At 42.3% G+C, this 20,498-nt stretch overlaps 1 protein-coding gene and 1 long non-coding RNA gene across 8 annotated transcripts in view; both read right to left on the bottom strand.

The window, feature by feature from the left end:
- The window catches only part of LOC149194084 (uncharacterized), a 70,171-nt gene extending 67,081 nt beyond the window's left edge, over window positions 1-3,090 (bottom strand). Inside the window, exon 1 of the long non-coding RNA XR_016254515.1 lies at window positions 2,974-3,090. This is a non-coding gene — a long non-coding RNA (uncharacterized LOC149194084). The remainder of the gene's footprint in view (window positions 1-2,973) is intronic.
- The window catches only part of LOC149194083 (uncharacterized), a 306,574-nt gene that overhangs the window by 89,702 nt on the left and 196,374 nt on the right, over window positions 1-20,498 (bottom strand). For 4 of the 7 annotated variants that reach the window (XM_089405010.1, XM_089405009.1, XM_089405011.1 and 1 more), the window contains 2 exons: window positions 5,192-5,319; window positions 4,459-5,041 (listed from right to left, as the gene is read on the bottom strand). In XM_089405010.1, the coding sequence (XP_089261136.1) occupies window positions 4,875-5,041; window positions 5,192-5,319 (295 nt within the window). In that variant the 3' untranslated portion in view covers window positions 4,459-4,874. Of the gene's footprint in view, window positions 1-4,458; window positions 5,078-5,191; window positions 5,320-20,498 lie in introns of those variants that run through there. The other 3 variants (XM_089405007.1, XR_016254514.1, XM_089405023.1) reach the window with 3 other exon arrangements.

The raw sequence follows: 20,498 nt of genomic DNA, 5'->3' as shown, positions 1-20,498 counted from the left end.
TTATGGAGTGCCCACGTTGTTATCCATGATTTGTAAGCTTTTTACCCGATTATTTTAATGACTGGTTGTACTGGAAGCCTAGGGGACGCATTGGATCTTACACAGGATTACAGGTGGTTTCCATTTGGGATTGGTTTCCCTATATGGGATCCTAACCCCCAGAGGCCATTTATGCCTTTAATCCCCTTTTTTTATTGCATCAACCTCTCGTGGCATCATTCCCAGACCCGACCCAATGTGTGGAGAAGGGGAAGGGCATGCTAACACCTTGTGGACCAAATGGACAAATGTAGACCCAAATGGGTAAAATGTGAAAAGGTATTGTAATGAGCGAAGGGGAGTGATACATATGGTATCGGGAAGCGGGACCACACAACCAAAATCAGGGTTTCCCATGTAGTGCCCTTTCTAAAGCTACTAGCCAATAAAGGAGATCCCACGGGACTAGGATTCAAGATTAACCCCCGAGTTAAGGCAAGGGAAAGAAAAAACGCATATGCACCCAATTACATAATGAAAAACCATACCTTTAGGATTGGATGGCCCACCTTAACACAGGGCAAGGGGACATATGGTTGGTTCAGGTGGCGGAGATAAAGTAGCACATCAAAGCTATCAAGTGGCTGTCAGGGGCTGTCGCTGTCCGCTGAAGAAAAATGTGTCAGAAGGAAAAGCTCTCCAAAGGGGTACCCACTTTTGGGTGGGCTACAGGGGCAGTATTGATGTAGGGAGGACACCCTATAACTTATGAGAGTCGAAGACTCTGGGATTACGAGAGGTTGTACTCCATCGGTGAAAGGAGATGTTAGCCATCATGCACGCATTGGCCAAGTTCAAGCAATATCTGGTAGGGAATCAATTCAAGGTGAAGACTGATCACAACAGTCTACAATTCTTCTTAGAGTAGAAGGGACTTAATGGCAAGTAGTAGTAGCGGGTCAGTAAGATCCAGGACTACGATTTTGAGATTGAGTATGTCTGGGGGAAGCATAATGTGGTGGTTGATGCACTTTCTAAGAGACCCCCAACACTCTCTCATGGATGTTGCACAGGATACGGCCTTTCGAGATGACAGGTGCAGGGTCATGGATGACATCATTTCCTACAAGAACCAGATTTATCTGGTTCCTAGTTCTCAGCTTCGGGAGAAGGTCCTAAAGACAGAACATGATTCACTGTTAGCAAGGCATTTAGGATTCCTGAAGACTTACAGGGCAGTCAGAAAGTGTTTTACATGGAGGGACCTCAAGAAGAACGTGCTACGATATGTGCTAGAGTGCAGCACGTGCCAGAGGAATAGGGTAGAGCACACACACCCGATAGGATTACTTCAGCCTCTACCTATTCCGGAGCGGAAGTGGGAGAGTATCTCCATGGACGTCATCACAGGGCTCCCAGTTTTTCAAGGATGAGATTGCATCTATGTGGTGGTGGACCAGTTGAAGAAGTTTGCCCATTTCTTTGTTATTCCCCCTCGGTATTCAACTTCATAGGTAGCCAAGTTGTTCTTCAGGGAGGTGTTCAAACCCTATGGTCTCCATAGGACCATTAGTGATTGGGACAACAAATTCATGGTGGGATTTTGGCAGGAGCTCTTGAGACTGGTGGGCACAAAACTCATTCCTAGCACTAGCTACCACCCTCAGACAAACAGGTAAAGATAGGTGGTGAACAAATGGTTGGAGGGCTACTTGAGGAATTATGTGACAAAGCAACAACGAGCATGGATGAAGTGGCTACATCTTGGGGAGTACTGCTACAACACCACCTATCACATGTCCATTGGTATGTCCCCTTTTCGAGCTCTTTATGGTTATGACGCTTTACCTTTTGCTGACATGGTGTTTGGATATAGCAAGGCCCCAAGGTCCAAAGATTGGATCCAAGAGAACCAAGAGATACTTAAGGCTCTCAAGGACACTTTGCAGACTGCACAGAATCAGCAAAAGATTTATGCAGATCGCCACTGAGTTGAGAGTCAATTTGAGCTCGGGGACATCGTCTATTTGCGCCTACAACGATACAGGCAATCAACTCTCAAGCAGAAGGGGGCTGAAAAACTCAAACCTCGTTTCTATGGACCATACAGGCAGGGCGACTAGGCATGTAGGGGAGGTGGCATATGAGTTGGAGCTCCAAGCAAGAAGCAAAGTGCATAATGTGTTCCATGTGTCTTGCTTGAAGAAGGCATTGGGACAGCAGGCGACAGCTTCAATAAAGCAGTACTAGATGAGGAGGGACATCTAGAACTGGTCCCAGAAGCCATTTTGAAGGTGAGAGAGTCATCAGGGAGTTCTTGGTCATCAGGGAGTTCTTGGTCAAATGCAGAGACTTACCTCAGGAAGATGCTACATGGGAGGGTGAGCAGGTATTATAACACCCACCATTGCAATTGCTTAAAGACAAGCAAATTTTGGTGGGGAGGATTGTGATATCCCCAATATCATAATTTGCTCAAGTGTAGCACAATTTTACAATTTTAGCATTAGAGGGGGATTTTGGCAACTCCCAGTGACTTAGGAAAAGTGGGTGGAGTAGGCCCCACATGATTTTTGGAGGCAAAAGGAGGCATTGCGCACTAGGAGAGAGAAAAATCAAATCTTTACTGGAGTGTGGGGGCCACCAAGGGAAAAGGGTCAAATACAACCCCAACAACAGGAGTATCTAATTAACCCTGTTCAGAAAAACAACTGTCTAATTAATTCTTTAAACATTTATTGTCTATGTTTAAATATCAAAGAGGTGTATTTATACATTGATTGCCTATGTATAAATAAGGGTAAAAATATTTAATTCGAACATGCATCGTCCTGTGCCACATGAGTTGTTGAAAACCGCAATGTTAGACCTAAATCTAATTGATAGTATTTATTAGTGTGTGAAACAAAACAAGTGTAGCATTGAAAGAAACTTATACACATGTTCTGTCAACTCTTGTTCAAACCAAGGAGAAAGAAGAGGCAGGCTACCTACCTTTTTCAGTGCCCTCAGAAGACTCGTAGTGAAAAACCGCTAAGACATCAACCCTTGCAGTATAGTTTTCACCATCATCGAACAAGGCAATGTCACTGCTTCGGAAAACAAAATCACTGAAAGGAAACAAAGATTTATGCACCTTGTACCTTCAGTCCTTCCCAACCCTTCTATGTAACTTACTATGAAATGAAGAGGAGTAAAACTTATTTACCTGGAGGCTGACTGAGCGATGAATCCAGGATCGTTAGCTTGGTTCTCAAAGCTTTGATAGCATACCATACCAGTAGCCCTAGTTACCAGAAACGGGACAATGTCCATCGTTTCTGGCAGAAACCTTCGGAGAAACCCAACCATACTAGAAACGCTGTCTGCAACGGCCGTTTTCGTTTTCACTGGCAAGAAACAGTTTCCCGCGAAACGAAACAGTTTCTTCTCGGAAACGAATTCTCCGTTTCTGGATAGACTTGCAGTTAAATTTATTTTTTCGGACTCGGGTTAAATTTAATTTTTTCAAACCGTGGGTTAAATCGAGTTTAATTAGCAATTGATTGTTAGTTTTCTGGAAGTTACACATACAGAGGGTTAAGTCCAGTTTAATTCGCAATTGACTGTTAGTCTGCTGCAGTTGACTGTTAGTTTTCTGGAAATTAAACATACAAAGTGAGAGCACTCCAGGGTATTGTGAGTGAGCAGTTGAAGAAAGCACTAGCTGTATTTTTGAGAAAACGCAGGGTATTGTGAATATTGTGAAAGAGCTGCCCAAAAAAAAACACCAGTTGCCATTAAATTCTAGTTCTAGACTCCAGTTGAATAGCATTATTATTGTCTCAGAAATTTTTATTTATTTAGACAATAGTTATATTTTTTTTACTGGGTAGTGATCCATGCAAACCAGTGGTTTTTTTTAGTTGTGCAATTGCTCATGTTTTTTCAAGGATTTAAGCAGAAGAGGAGAGCAAACCCATCACTCCTCAGATGCAAGCAAGGCATAGATCAGAGCCAAGCAACTTCACGCCCCCATCGAGTTATCTTCAACAACATTGTCAATTCTATTGTCAAAAGGTACTGCCTACAAACTTCAATCTCTGGTTTTTTTTTATGAATGCTGATTCCAGACCACATAATTCTCTCAAGATTTGGGTAGGTGAGGTTCGCTGGGATCAACTGTTCATATCGTAATGGGCTATACCTGTGTTCAGTCCTGTAATATCCTCTTTTAGCCTAATTTAATGAAACCTCTGTTCTATCTTCCATATCAATGCATGTATATGTACTCCATTAAAGTGATTCTGACTGCTGTGAGATTTTCTGTAACTCATACCACTTCAGTGATATTTTAATTCACATAACATAAATCAAACTTGCTTGGTTAGGTATATATGGTTTGAATGTAAGTTTCACCAGAGTTGTTCTTACGAAATATTAAAATTTAAACTACGGAGTTCAATTCTCCAGAGTACATTCAATGCAGAGTATGGGAAATATGGGAAAAGTATAAATACTGCATATACCTATTCTCGTCATTGTAAAAAACAGTGAGATCCATGAGCCATACTTTCATTACAGGTGGAAAATAAGGACAAATTGCCGTCTGTTTTAGCTTTATGTGTGTTCTTAGGTACTGCGTCCTGGACATTTGTAGCAGGTAAGGTCGATAAGGTCGAATCATGGTGTGAGCCTCTGATTGACAAGCGTTTTTCATACCAGCTTTTTTCATCCTGCGTCTTTATGCAATAGAGGAAAATTCTGGTTTTTCATACCAGCATTTTTCATGCCGCGGCAAATCTGAGGAATGAAGCCGCAGCTCTTATGCATGCCTAGAAGCTCAACGGATAAACTTGTCTCTACGTAGGTCTCCTTACAATTTATAAACTAAATCAGTATTTACAATTGTTTTTTTACAATTTCATGAGCAGAAACATTGCAGGTTTATGATTAATGCTTTGTTTATATTGTTCACCTTTAATATATGCGAAACCTCCAAACTTCGTTTCTCGTATCATTCTCGTTTCCCGTTCCGTTTCCCGTTTCTGGTAACATAGCCAGCAGCTGCAAATATGTGCTTCTGGGGTTCCAAATATTGGAAAAACTCAATGTGTGCCTGTGGGGTTTCAAATATTTGGAAAAACTCAAAAAAATGGAACAAATGCAAAAACAATCCAGAAACCCTTCTATGTAACTTACTATGAAATGAAGCGGAGTGAAACTTATTTACCTCGAGGCTGACTGAGCGATGAATCCAGGATCGTTATCTTGGTTCTCAGAGCTTTGATAGCATACCATACCAGCGGCTGCAAATATGTGCTTCTGGGGTTCCAAAAATTGGAAAAACTCAATGTGTGCCTGTGGGGTTTTAAATATTGGAAAAACTCAAAAAAAATGGAACAAATGCAAAAACAATCCAGAAACCTCATCCCATGCCATCCCGGAGAAACATTTAGAAAACAAGATCGGTAGAAACAAAGATAAAGAGAAAATTTAAAATTGAAGAGCAGAAACGCAAATGAATTAAATAGACACACATCGTAACAGGAAAAACAAAATATGAGGCCCAGAGAAGAAAAAGGAAAGGAAAACTGTTTTGAAAAATGAAATTGAATACCTTCAAATCCAAAAGAGCATGAGTGCGATATGAATTCCGAAAACCATCTCGGCTGTCACGGGATTCAGAAATGTAGAATGTAGGCTGTAGAAGGGTTTAAATAGAGGGGCGAGGAAGCAAAAGCAAAAGCCGGTATCCACTTGTCCAACGGCTACATAAAAAAGCAAAAAGCCTGCCCCACAACGCCTTCCTTTCTGGCTTTTGCTGTAACAGAGAGAGACAGAGAGTAGAGTGAAAGTAGTAGTGATGTTAACGGTGTTAACAAATATCGTTTGCCATCCGGGCCCCTCCAGTCAGTTTGCCGTCCCTGTGTTTTTAATTGGTCTCCACCCCTTGATGTCGGCCCAGAGTCAATCTCTGTCGTACTCACCTATCCATGACACAAGTTAATTTACTAAGTTAATCCTGTTAATATACTAACTTGAGAAACTTCCCTTCTGTTTCGTTGAGACTTCTTGCATTTGTGCGTTTTATGCACACTCCCAAAGTTAAACTTCCCTTCTGTTTCGTTGAGACTTCTTGCATTTGTGCGTTTTATGCACACTCCCATGTGCACGACTCTTTGAAAGTCAGATGATATACATAAATCAATACATACGGATAAATTTGGGCTCCACTCAATCGAAACGCTGAAAACTTACGTCCTTGATTCAATGACTGGTTACATTGCACACTTACATCCTTGATTCACCATTTTAAACTTTATAACGAAGGGTTTTTCGTACCAACATCTTCCACCTACCTATATTGCACCTATATTGCAGTTGACTCACTTACGAGAATTTGGCTTGTTGTCATTGAAATTTATAATCTATTTTAAGGCTTTCTGTGTTACTAAATATTTTTAATTAGCAAAAAAGAATAATAGGCAGAATATTCTTGATATTCAAAATAATAATGCTATTGCAAGGTAATTTCAAATGTATTTTTGTTTAATAGGAAAAAATAATTAATCTTAAATCTATTTAATTCTGGATCTACCAAGTGGTGAGAGGATCAAATTTCTTGAGGTGCAAACTTTTTTACAATGAAAAGAGATTTGATCTCTCTCGACAGTTGGTAGATCCAGAGTTTAAATGGATCTAGGCTGATTTATTATGCCGTAAGGCTTTCCCCTCTTGGACGAACTCCCCTCATGTTGTCACTATGCGTCATCCGATCAATTGTTAGACGATTGGATTCTGTTAAGTCATTGATCTAAAACCCCATCACTGCTGAAATCCCCGAGAACACTGTCGAGGCCGATGAAAACAATTCGCATGACACTGTCGATTTTAGAAGCCACCATCACCACCGAGAACAGTTCGTGCAGTGTAAGAAACAGGGGGTTCCACTACTGAGCATTGATCTCCAAAACTTGAGAGATTTACATGTGCCAATAATGCCCCCATTTTGAGCACAATAAGCCCCTCCATGATGGTGAGCTTGATTTGTCTACGTCTAGTTCAGTTGCAAAGAATAAGGAAATTTGATTTGTCTGCGTCTACTATTATTTAGTTGGGTGCTTCGAACTCTTAGAAAAGATCAAGAAACAACCAAATTCGTCTTCAAAAGCACTCTATTGCGATTGTCGCTTCTGAAGTGATCAGAGACGATAAGCTGGGATTTTGTTATTCCCGTTTATGAGACGATTAAAATCGTGACAGTGTTCAATGTGGAGATGAAAAATGTGCCAGATATTCATGAGTATATATATGTGTGTCTTTTCTTTGATGAGTGTATTGTCTTGGGTTTGTAGGCATGTTGGAATACCTTTTTTGCATTACACATGTCTACTTCTTATGGGTAGACGCTCCTGTTAATTTGCAAGTTTTGTAGTTTTACTATTGTAGTGTTATCCCAGTTGCAAGTGATGTGTGTATTTTACTTTCCATGTTGTCATCAAAGCGTTGTGTTTTCCCATAGTATTTGTTGTACATGTGTCTCAAATAGAATTTTAGGTTTCAAATGTCGCCTTGTTGTATTTTGGGCCACAGGATGTGTGTGCGCTCTTTGCTTTCCTATTAGTTTGGTAGTGTCGAGCATTGCAACTACTTATCCCTTTTGGAAGAAAAGGGTTGTCATCTTGATAGTGACAAATCCTTAGATTTACACAACTAAGCACTTCCCCTCACACAACTTACCCATAAATTTAGTATGTGACTCATCTCATCATCCAATCTAGGTATGCAGTCGGTTATGTCATGCTCAAAATGCACGAAACTATATGTTGGGATTCCAATTTTAAACATGATAGAAACTTTCAATTATCCTCCCCATATTTGTTCTCTGCAAGCCGAACCAGGGCAAATCTTTAGGTAAATGTTGCTTATAATTCTACATCAAGGTTATCGCTATATATAAAATTATTTTTGCAAACATATAATTTGTGTTGATTTACATTTTGGTAGGTCGATAAAAAAATTGTGAACATGGTTGTCCATAACTTGCAGGAGACTATTTGGTTTGTGAAAAATGAAGGTGAACACGATCATAATCAATAAATTTTCAGTGCAAAATGTTTGTGAACTATATATAGTTTTGTTGAACTTGTAAAATGTTTGCAAGTTATGTGGTTTTATTATCGTACTACAATTTATTGCCCATGGACATGTAGCTCTCACGTTACTAGAAGTTCCCATTTGTCTCATAGTTCAACTCGTGGTGACATGGGTTGCACACAGTATTTCATCACATATTGCAAATGCAAATGGCACCACATTTAAAAAAACAAAACAATGTCAACTGGGTCTTAGTTTAACAATTAAACAACTTATCATGAATTTTGAACCATCAATGACATGAAATATTACAATAAGATCTAAAACACATTAGAGTCCAGAACTTAATTGCTTCTCAAATAACTTCCTCAACCCATGGTTGTTCATTTATGTATCCTAGCCTTCTAGACTCAAAATTTGTGTTCAACATATGTAGGCTTTTCTCCTGTACATATTCAGCAACATGTACATGTTTGTTCACAACAACCTACCTATTCAAAGGAAGTCATTTGTCTAGTATATTTTCCAAAAGAACTTTGGAGTCTTTGAATCTATCTCTTTTCTTTTGCTTCTTCTTGACCTATCTTCTCAGTTTATGATTCTCTTGAACCCCTTTATAACTTTTCTCTAAGAAGATGCCTCTTTTAGGTACTCATCTTGCTTTTATTATTTATGTATTCTAGTCGCATTGACCTACTTTGGTCATGGATGGGAAAAAAAATGTTTTTTGCTTCCAACATCTAAGTTGAAGAAGACATATAGGCTTGGAAACTAAGTTACTATCTTGAATATTGTGTATGAGTTGAGGATTGGGCTTTATATTTGTTAATTTTAGGTATGTTCTATGCTAGAGCAATTTATTTAAATTTACACAGTTAGCAATCACATCAGCATCAAGATAAACTGCAGATAGAACATAAATGTAAAACGCAAAAGACAAGCCAAGACAAGAGTACACAGGATGTGGCGCAAGCCGGGGACAAACCCCACAATGTGTGGGGAAACCCTTTGATCAAATCTTCTTTTATCTTCAAAGTTCAGCAGAGAAAGAGAGAGAGAGAGTACATTTACAACAGAAGTCAACACCTTGACTTATCTAGATCTAGCATAGATCATTTCGTATAACGATGAGATCAATTGAAGACATTCTGCTTCAACTGATCCTCCAAGGCGACGGCTTCACCTATCATAGTGTTGCATCTAGGTCCACTTGCTACACCACTGTGTATGACACCATGCTTCACCAATCATGATTATCATCATGCTGCCCATGTCCATGATCTTTATCATGTTGCTCTTCATGTTCATGATCTTATAATGTTGTCTATGTTTATCATGCTGCCCATGTATCTCATGATGTTGTCCATGTTCTACATGCTCGTGAATATGCTGACACAACTCTACTTTACAGTCATACCATTGACTGCTAGATCAACGTTGTTGCCCTTCAAAGATGACAGCGTATATGTTTTGGCACTTTTATATTTGACTGCAACTCCTATCAACATTGTTGCCCCTGACTGCATTATATATGTCCAGATCATGCATCAATACAATGTCCTTATCTCTATGCCACCTAAGTTTATATACATCACTACTATTCATTATATTAGGGTTGTGTACGATTCATAATGAACAATGTATTTGTACCTCCATGAACAGCGTATGTGATCCATAATGATCAGCGTATATACCCAGCATGTATGTACACAGCGTGTATTCATATATGTGTATATTATATGCATTTTGGACAGTGTATAGAATCTAGCATTCTGTGGCGTTCATATTACAGCGGCATATTACTGTGACTACCTTCATATCTGCGGTCACTCAGTGTAGATACCCGAGTTTGATTTTGACTGCGGCTTCATCGTTACCTTTATGTGACTGCAGTTGTTCCTTTTATGACAATGGAATATCAAACTTCATGAACAACGTGGATATGACTCTCATGCCCAGCATATGCATTGCCAAGACTGCGTTAGGTTAATGCCATGACTGCATTCACAATTGATTACGTATAAGTCATGAGTCTTCATGTCCGCATAGAACCCTGGCAACCACCCATGCGGTGAGCGAAGGTTCTCGGATATGTTTCACCGGTCTGGCGTTTCCACATATCTCCGACACCACAGCGGTAGGCCTCTATTTTACTCATTTTGTCAATGGTATTCGATCACCGAAATCCCTCTATAAAGAAACAGCAATAAAATCGCAGATCCTCCTTAATTCAAGCTTCAGGGTCAGGTATGCACTGAAGTTGCCATGTTGCTATATCAGGTAGAACCCTGTTGTGCATACATATATATTGTTGGTCATTTCAGCTCATTACCAACATATATATATAACCATGAATAGCATATAAGTGAGTATCCATGAGCAGCATAATAGTCCTCTTCTTAGCAATGAGTTAGAGCATCATTTGACTGTGTATATATGTCTGCATGACTGCGTTCAAGGAGTCTCCTTGTCACTGTGTTGGATCAGCATACATTGGCTAGGGCATCATCAAACAAGGACAGCGTATTCCTTTTGTGACTCTCCTTCTCCAAAAACCCAAGACGTGGAGAGGAGATCACATCAAGAATGTGTGATGAAATGACTTCAAGTCCTCTATATTTATACTTAAAATGTATAGGTTGAATAGACACGACGATTAGGCTTCTAGGGCCTACATAAGAGCAGGTCGGCTTGATAATAATTATATAATTGAAATAAACTCATATCTCCATAAATACTTATCGGAATTGGATGATCTTTGGATCAATCCTACACCTCTCGACGAGAGGGATCCAATAAAAATAACGGTTGCCATAAATAAGTTGACCCACATGGAGTTTGGCCCTAGTTGCCAATTTAACAGTATTACATGTTATCTAGTTTGTATCAACGTTTTGAAAAGGACAGACACACATGGGCTTGCTTGCAACACACTTTTGACCATGTGGTCATGGCCTATATTTGTAGTTTATCTTAGTTGAATAGGAAATGTAGATTTAGTCCAAATATGTATCGTTATGTTCCTTGTGCATATGGAAATTATCAACAACAGGTAAATTAGTCTGGAGCATTTCCACTTGGCAAAAGGGAAGCTATAGGTGTCCTTTATTCAATGTGCATACTACAATGGAGTTTGTCTTTGTAAGCTAGTGTATGTCTTTGTTTTGGTAGTTCAAAACTCTTGCAATATCTACTACTAGTGACTAGGAGTAGTAACAACCACAATAATATAATAGAAGTTGTTCAATATTTTATTTTACTTATATATTAAAAATTGTTAAATTGTGTAACTAGGGCCAAATTCCACTTTGGACAACTCATTTGATGGAGATAGTTATTTCATTGAATGCCTCTTTTCGAGAGGACCAAAATTGACATAAGGATCACTCAAATTAGACAAGAGGAAATATGTTTTTGAAGTGAAGCCCACACATATGAAAATTTTCAAGATTGGCCTCACCATCATGTAGCTTCATGAAGCCTAACAATCATGTCTTTTGAGCCACATCAACTCATATAAATAAGTGTGACCTCAAACCTCATTCGACACATTTAAGTGCATCATTACATAGCAAATTCTCATCTGAAGTTGGTCACACCCCTAGGAGACCAAGCAATTACATAGCAAATTCTCATCTGAAGTTGGTAGCACCCCTAGGAGACCAAGCAAGGAGGACAAAGAGCATGTTTCTATTTGTTTGAGCCACAAATCAGCGCATTTCCTAGTGAAGGTAGAAGAGGGCAGTTAGAGCACTTCTGGGTGACTGTTTCGGGGTCGAAATGATCAGAAGCGGGGACAGAGTTTGATGGAGTAATTTCAGGTCATCTTGTAGAAGGTTTGGGTGGCAGCTTCTTTGTTTAAGCAGGTTGCAAGCTCCTTGTAACACTACAGAGGGGTCGAGCTCAGTGTAGACAACCAGAAGAGGGTCGTGACCTCTATCTTGGAGGGTAGAAGGGTCAGACTTGTGCTAGAGAGGGAGCCGCAATTGTTGGTGCTTAACAATGGAGCCCTAACTAGGCAACAAGTTAATGAGTTTTTCGAGAGTAATTACACAATGAATAAATAAATGTTAATTTATTTTACAATAGATTAATGTTGTAATCATTTCATGTCTTCTGTCATGAACATTATGGACATGTAAATGCTTCGTATGTCGTGGCCATGCACGTATATTCTAGTCATTCTCTGCAAAAATAATATATTTTAAACTCCAATGAAAATCCATGCTTTCTATATAGTGGAACAAAAAATGCACAGATTGATTTATCATTAAGAAAGTGACTAACATAATTTGACGATTGAAATCATATGCCTAATTTAACTTGATTAAAGAGAAACTTTGCTACATATTGAGCATTAGTATTGGAGCATGTACTTTGACTTCTAAAAAAATCATTTAGATGAAAATATGTTTGAAAATTAAATATTCCAGACTCTATTATAATAATGAGATAAAAAAGTGGACGAAGAGGATGGAGTCCGCGCGATCCTGTCTGAGCGAGGGTTATGGTTAGGGTTTACCCTCTGCAGTCTGCGATCAAACCCTCCAACTGTGCAACTGTTTCTCACCTTCGCCGTTCGCCGTTCACCGTTCACCACAACCGCGGAACTCCTGTTGACCTGCAGGTAATCTTCACGGGCGGTTATCACCGACATTGGGAGGCACTGTGACGGAGTGTTTCACGGTCCGTTTACCATCTGTAACTGTCATTTTCGTCCGTCTACTTTCCGTTCCGAGGTGTCTACAGATCCTTGGCGCAGCTGGCTATGGAGGATAACGAGGTCGTTGATTATTCGGAGGACCCATTGGAGGGGGTCTCCATCTGGCGCACTCCTCTTATTTCTTCCGGAGGTATGTACAACTCAGAACCACCTGAACTTTTTCCGCCGATTTCTTTCTGTGAACCTCATCCGCACAACCCGGTGGTCCTCCCGGACGACCCGCCGACCTGGCCTGCATTATCCACGCCCCCTCACTCTCCGGCTACCCTAGGGTTTGTAGCAAGTTGTATTAACCCTACCCTTGGTTCACATCCTCCGGTTGCGGGTTCCCAAGCCCTCCTTTATCTTAACCCCTCTAGCTCTGGGCATGCTATTGGTATCCATGTCTCCATCGGTCCTTCATCTGGTAGTTTTACTGTTGTACCTCCACTCACTGGAATCCCTTCGTCCTCCGGCTATCTGGGTCCATCGTTCATTCCCAATATCCCGACCACGCAGCATACCTTCCCCCCCCCTCCTGATCGTCCTCTCAGAGTACCTCCACGAGGGCCTAAGCGGAAATATAAGTGCTTTAAATCCAGAGAGGAGGACGTTTTTCTAAGGTTGGAAGACGACATTCGCTGGGGCGAGGCTATGGACTTTGCGGATCGTGTTTTGGTAGGCCGCATCAGGGGCCGCAACTACTCGGCTGCACGCTTGAAGCAATGGGCAGCGGAAGTCTGGGGCCACCATCTGGTTGAAACCCCCTTTGTGCAGACCTTCGTGCGGGGCTGGTTCGCACTTCGTTTCGCGCGTGCCGACCATACCAACTGGGTACTTTCATCATATTGGCATTTTGAGCATGCCCCTGTTTTACTGAAGAGATGGACTCCGTTATTTGACCCTGAAACGGAGCAAATTGGTATTGGACCTGTTTGGATCCGTCTACCAGGGCTTCCCCTCCAGTACTGGTCAGAAGACATTTTCAAAAGGATTGGCAATGCCATTGGGGGATACATGGGCTATGACAAATCCTTTCTGCAGACGGGTATGATGGCCTATGCCAGAATTCTCATCAACTTGGACACGAGAGGTGGCTTGCTGGAGTATATTACCATTCAGTGGAGGGACACAGAACGCAAACAGATTATTGACTATGAAGGCGTTCCTTACAGGTGCCGCAGATGTCACAAAGTGGGCCACTTGTACAGAGACTGCCCACTCCTTAAGAAATCGACTCTGAATGACTCGGAGGATGCTACTCCACAGCCTCAGAACATCCCTTCTGAGTCGCATCCTGTCAGTGCCCCTGGTGTACCGGACCAGCCACAACCTGCGGAGGAGCCTCGGAGCACAGAGGCTACTGACATTGCTGGGGAGCCTATCGATCCGCCTCCTTCCTCGTCGGCACCGGTGCAGCCGCCTTCCGAACAGGAGGACCTGGAGCATACGGGTAAGTTCTCTAATCCCTCTCCGTCTACTCCTTCTTCATATATGACAATTGGCATATCATCTCATCTCACCACCCCTGCATCTGATCACACTTCATTACCCTCTGTTACATTGGCAACCTCTTCACTTAATCATCATACGCACAATTCACTCTTTTGCTCTCTTCCTCATCCCCCCCGGTGGCTCCGCCCTCTATTATCTCTTCGACACTAGCCACCTTATCTCTCAATTCATCTCCATCCCCCCCCCCGTTACTCTTTGCGCCCCCGTCTGAAGGACAGGGGACCTGATGCTTTTGGACTAGACATTTCCCGTTTGTCCATGTCTCTCAAAAATTCTCGTGGTCGACCCTCTGGTATATCCAAAGCGAGGCACACAGCGGACGAAGAAATCGCCCTCGGGCGACAGCAGACTATTCTCCGGGCCCTTAGAGCGAGGAATGGCCCAGCCCCCTTTCCCTCATGAAATTTCTCTCCTTCAATTGCCGGGGCTTTGCTAGTACAGCCAAAAAACTAGCACTTAGGAGACTGCTCTTATCATCACAGATGGACTTCATTTTTCTTCAAGAGACCCTCTGTCAGGCCGAAACCCTCATACATACCCTCTCAGCCTGGTTCCCTTCCTGGACCTTCCAGGCATTAGACGCATCTGGCCGATCAGGGGGTTTGGCCATTGGGGTAAACAACAGAATGGCTGAGATTAAGAACACCTTTGGGGGAAGAGGATTTATAGGACTTGACATCAATGCACATTCAGCTGTTAGTGACATCCGGATCATTAATGTATATGGCCCGTGTACTGATCGAGCTAATTATTGGAGAGCTTTATTTGAATCAGAAGTCTTTCAAGCTGATAATATTATACTTGGAGGAGATTTTAATTTCTCTCTTGGATATAGTGAATCATGGGGGCACTCTGCCCAAGTCGACACTCTTACTGACACTATAACAGGTCTATTAGAGGACCATCATTGGGTGGACATTCCGTCTGCTAAACTTCAGTATACATGGACAAACAACCGTAGCGGAGAACAAAGCTTGGCAAGGAGACTAGACAGATTCCTTATCAAGGAACCCCTGGTAAGCGAACTCCCCAGAGTTCGGCAATGGGTTGGCACGGGAGGATTATCAGATCACAGGCCTATCTTCTTGGAGGTAGATGATTGTGGAGCTGTAACAAGGGTCTTTTTCACCTCTAGTTATCTCACATTACAAGTCAATCCGGGAGCGTTTTGTTATTGTAAGGGACATCTTAATTTGAGGCTATTTGTCACGATAATGCTTCGTAGTATAGATCTAAAGAATACAAGAGTAAACGGATGCTAATGCTAAATTACTTTTGCATAAAGAAATCACACACGCAGCAACTTCGTCAGTCGAGGGTATGGAATTAATAACCTATCCCCCTAGAAACTGATGAAGGAGTATGGATCATGATCTGGGAGCATTATAGCGTCTGCTGTATCTCACAACAGTCTTGAACCTCCTCTCATGCCACTTCAATAAACGCAAGCGAAAGGAACAGCAAGAAAACAGAATGAAACAGCAACTTCAGAAATGGAACAGCAATAAAAGGAACGACAGTAAATGGAACGGCAATAAAGAAACTAAGTCTCGCGAGGTCTACACTTCCAATCCTTGGCACACACTTGCATACAAAAAGGAAAGCAATCATTTATACAGGTTTGCAGCTTGATCAAATGGAACAGCAAATTATTAAAGACAGGAAACGTCAATCATATATATATATCAAATGGAACAGCAAATCATTAAAGACAGGAAACGTCAATCATATCTACACAATCTGCAATAGTCACCAACAATCCATTAACCCCAATCACCTGTAGCTGAAATATTCTACTTATGAATTCTGTAATTAGTGCAAACAACTCAGATCAACAGTATGCGAAGAATCCTTTATTACAGAGATTTATAACAGGAAAGCTACAGATGAATAAATATGAAACAACATGTAACCATAACAGATTATGAGAAACAAACCACACAAAGCAGAATTGTAATGGTACAATCAGCCAGTGTCCGTTGGAGCCGGGCCCAAAGCTTCCAATGGCGCACTGCCGTAAACTACTTCAGACGCACGGAGAAATTAACACCGAGATATTATATTAACGCATCAATGAGAGTACAAAACTAAGTCTCAGAGAGACTTAATAGTCTGAGTTCAACTGACAATGAAATTCATGAACAGAAAGTTAAAGATACAAAAGTCATCCCCTAGTTTCAATGCTACCCTCCTTTTATACAATTAACAGCGGAGTTCATCGGTCGACAAAACGATTGATCGTAGCGATCCCTCAGGATCGAAGATCCTGAGGGATCCGCTAAACTGTTAACGCTTTCCTTTACTCGGCCTGTAATTCCGCACTGGCAGTCCTTCATCTCGTTTCGGACTGATCTCCCTTGATTTACTCGACCTGGTCTGAACCTTATTTAGAATTGGAGGGACAGCCGTTATCTTCTCGTCAAATCCTCGTTTTGCATTGCGCCTTCCTGCTTTTACCTTTTCCTGCGTAGAGAAGACAACTGTTAGTGATTGGATCATTTTAGACTCGTTGTCTTTGCATTTCCCCTACTTTATAATAAAGAAAAGATTACAACTATTGCTTAAAACATCACTAAATCATTTATTAAAACATACCTTCCCAATGCTCTACACACCCCCCGACTTACTCTGTTTCATGGCCTCATGAAACCGTTATAATTAACATGGAGAGCAGTAAGAGAATAGGCCGGAGAGGGTACTTCATGAGGGGGTCTGCAACCATGATAGGCAACCAGATTATCAAAGAAATAATGCAACTGATCTGCAGGCATATCATACAAGGCCTGGTACCCTGGTGCAGGGTGCCAGATAATTGGGCTACGGAACCGATATCCTAACCATGATGGTCCAGCTTGCAGAATGCACTGGCCATAAAAAGGCAATCGTTCAGCAGCCAGCTCAAAGTTCTCATATCTGAAGGGCTCCCTGAGCTGGATGCTTGGGGTGGAAATCCGATAACGGAATTTGGCAGCCTCCAAGGCGGAATCTTTAATAACCAGGAAGTATTCTAAGCTATTTCGGATCAACTCCTCATGCATGGGTCCTAGTAGTTTCATAACGCCAGGGTTTCTCATAAGGCTTTTATGTGATTGCCATAGGCGAACTGGATCTCGAGGCTCAGCCCTGACCCATAGATCCAGGCTGTGCTCCTGCCTCTGAAAGGCATTGTAAGCCCTGAGCCATTTTAACTGGTTGACCCCAAATGAAACAAAGGCTTGCAGCTGTATATCCCCCACAAAGGGGCCAGGGTTTAGATCAGTTTCCTGCTCAAGCACCATATTGTGCAAATAAAATTCGCATAATAATCGTTGGACCTTAACCCCATAATGTTTGCAACAATCAATAAAATCATTAACAGTGTTAATCTGAATGGGGGCACCTGCCCTGACAGCTTTTATTTTCAATCTTAAGTATCTTTCAAGGAGGAATAAAGCATAATTCTTCGCGGGGGCCCTGCAAGTCAAAACATCATCATACAACGAACATACAGTGTCCAATTGTTTAATAACAGCATCTAGTCGACGTGTTACCTTGGCAACCTTTTCCTGCTCCTTCTGCCATCCTTCAAAAGCCCGACTCTCCGATTCACTCATGTTTCTCAGCTGCTGTTGCAGTTCTTCATGTTTTTCCAGAGGGATCCTTTGTTGCTCTAACTGCTCAGCCCTCTGCTGCAATTCTTCGTATTTTTCTCGAGGAATCCTCTGCTCAACCTCCTGTTGCAGCTCCTCATATTTCTCTCGAGGGATCATTTGTTCCCGTAGCTGTTCAGCCTCTTGTTGGGCCTGACTTATCTCGCGGCGCAAGGCCTTGGTTTTTGGATCCCTTTCCCATAATTCCCTGGAGGCCGGAAGTTTCGCCTGGACCTTTACATTTCGTCGCTTAATTCTCCTTGAAGGTGGTGTCTCAGTGTGAACTGCTCTATTTTCCCCTTCCTTCTTGACATGTACAAAGGGGTACGGTGGTCCTTCTGTAACTGGGATGTCGTCTTGTGGCTCAACTTTAATTGGAACGGCAGTTGGTTCTAATGGGCTGTTTGGAATATCAGCCTGCTCCTCTATGTCAATAGGAACGACATTCTGGTGCTCTGTTCCAGATGGAACAGCATTTTGTTCCTCAGTATTAATTGGAACAGCTGCAGGTTTGCTAGCAGAATATCGACCTACTAGATGCCTATAGGTGCTCTGTCTTCCTCTTTGAGAGGACCCAGCTGTATTTGCCCTTCTTTTTCTTCTCACAGTCCTCTTTATTCTCAAACTGGCTTTCAGACTTCGAATTTTCCGCCGAAGCTGGGCTATAATGGTCAACAATTTCTGTTGTTTTCTTCTCAACTTCTTAATTTCTTTTGCCTCGGCTGTGGGCACATGGGCGGCCCTCAGTTCTGCTCCTCTTTCATCGAGGGTTTCTTCCATCATTCGGGGAACGTCCTGTTCCCGACAAACATTTTCATCCACCCCGCCATCAGCGGGTGGATTTCCTTCTGGTGTTTTAGGAACGGCTTGTTCCTGATTGGTATTCACATTTTCTTTGTCGATGACAGGGGGGTTTTCTTCCCCTGCCATTCCATCATGCAATTCGTCACGCGTATCTTCCTCAAATGGTCCTTCGGGAGGCTCTGCCGGACTGGAGGGTGAAGGATAACCTCTAAGGCTGGCCAAGATGGTGGCCATCTCTTCTTCCTCCACAGGGTTTTGTGGATGGCTACCCCCCAATTGTTCCATCTCCTTCTCCCGAATTGGCTGCTCAGCAGCTCCCTCTGGATAGCTGGTCTCGGCCGCAGAGTCGTCATCCCTATCTCCTTCTTCAGCTCCTACTTCATTCTCTGTTTGTTCCAGGTTTTCCCCAGGTATTTGTTCTGGCGCTGGAGGGTCCTCTATTATTTCAATCGGCTGGCCTATGTTTGGCTGGATTTTTTCCAGCCTACCTCTTATCTTTGCCAACCGAACTGACTTTCTAGGCCTCCCGGGCTGTTCGGGTGTGCTGACCATCTGTTCCTCCGCCTCCACCTTTCTGCGTTTTTCAACCTGTTCTTCTGTGCCAGAGGAATGCCTTCGCTTTAAGGTAGCAGGTCTTTCTGCGGCCAATTCCTTACGTTTTTCTGCATGTCTAGTTGCTTCAGGGGTGCATTTTTGTTTCCCTAGCTTTATGCGTTTCTTCGCTTGCTCGGTTGTGCCCGAGGGTTGCTTAGGTTTTGGCGATTCTCTGGGTTTTTTAGGTGTTTCGGCGGTGCTAGCGGGGTGCTTCGTCTTTGGGGATGGTGATTCTACTTCCCCTTCAATTGCTGTAAGAAGTTCCCGCCAGCTAGTCTGCTGCCGAGCGAGACTGTATGTCACTATCAGGCGGATCAGCCCGTGGTGGCTAACCACTGCGTCTTCGTGGTGTGCCTTTTTCAGGCTCCGAGAGGTATCATGCAACAATGAATTTAACAATGCAGGGAGATTCACAGCACATTTTCCTTTTAACACAGCTAAGAGCTTAAGGTGACGCGGCCTTACCACATCTTTTCGTCCTTTGCAGGTGATGTAGCTCTGTACTACCTTTGCCAGTTCGCTCCAAGGTTCTCCCAGTGTTGCCGGCAGCACTCCTTTTCCCTTCACTGTCAGCTCCTGCCCTTCATCTTGGAAGAGTTCTACGATCTTTTGCAGTCTTTCCTTCTTTGTTGTCCATATTGGACCTAAGTCTGGTAATCCGGTTACTTCCGCGATTATTTCCTTCGTGACTGCTATCTGCTTCCCACCTACCACTGAGTGTTCTTCCTGCAAATTCTGCAGGAATTCCATGGCCACTATTTCGTTTGATTTGCGCAGGCGGCCAAAATAAGTTAACCACCCTGCTTTTTCTAAGATCTTCCGAGCGGCTTCGGAAACTATGAGCTCGCTCGGCTCGCTTCTGATAGACTTTCCCCCCATGGTTCTGTTTCAGGGTCTAGATGGAACAACAATGCAAAGAACGTAATTGCGGCAAAAAGAAAAGATACAGAGCATGCATGAATAATTGATCATAAATAACAACTTTTTCAAAAAATAGCATTGTCATGTCGTTAACGCATATCGTACCTCCGTATCATATCATTTCCGAATGATGTGTTAACACGTGGCCGGCGGAGTAATGAAGTCACCTCCCCCCCGCGCGAAATGATAGGCTGCCTCAGTCGTCAAATAGAAGAAGGCGGTCATTCCATCACCGAGTCATAATGGAGCAGCTTTTAAAATTTTGCCATGTTTCA

The sequence above is a fragment of the Pinus tabuliformis genome, chromosome 2_2 (assembly GCF_031772625.1).
Source record: "Pinus tabuliformis cultivar Carrire ecotype Pingquan chromosome 2_2, CPIR1, whole genome shotgun sequence".
Lineage (NCBI taxonomy): Eukaryota > Viridiplantae > Streptophyta > Pinopsida > Pinales > Pinaceae > Pinus > Pinus tabuliformis.
The sequence above is the reverse complement of the archived record's forward strand: the minus strand, read 5'-3'. Positions and strand labels throughout refer to the sequence as shown.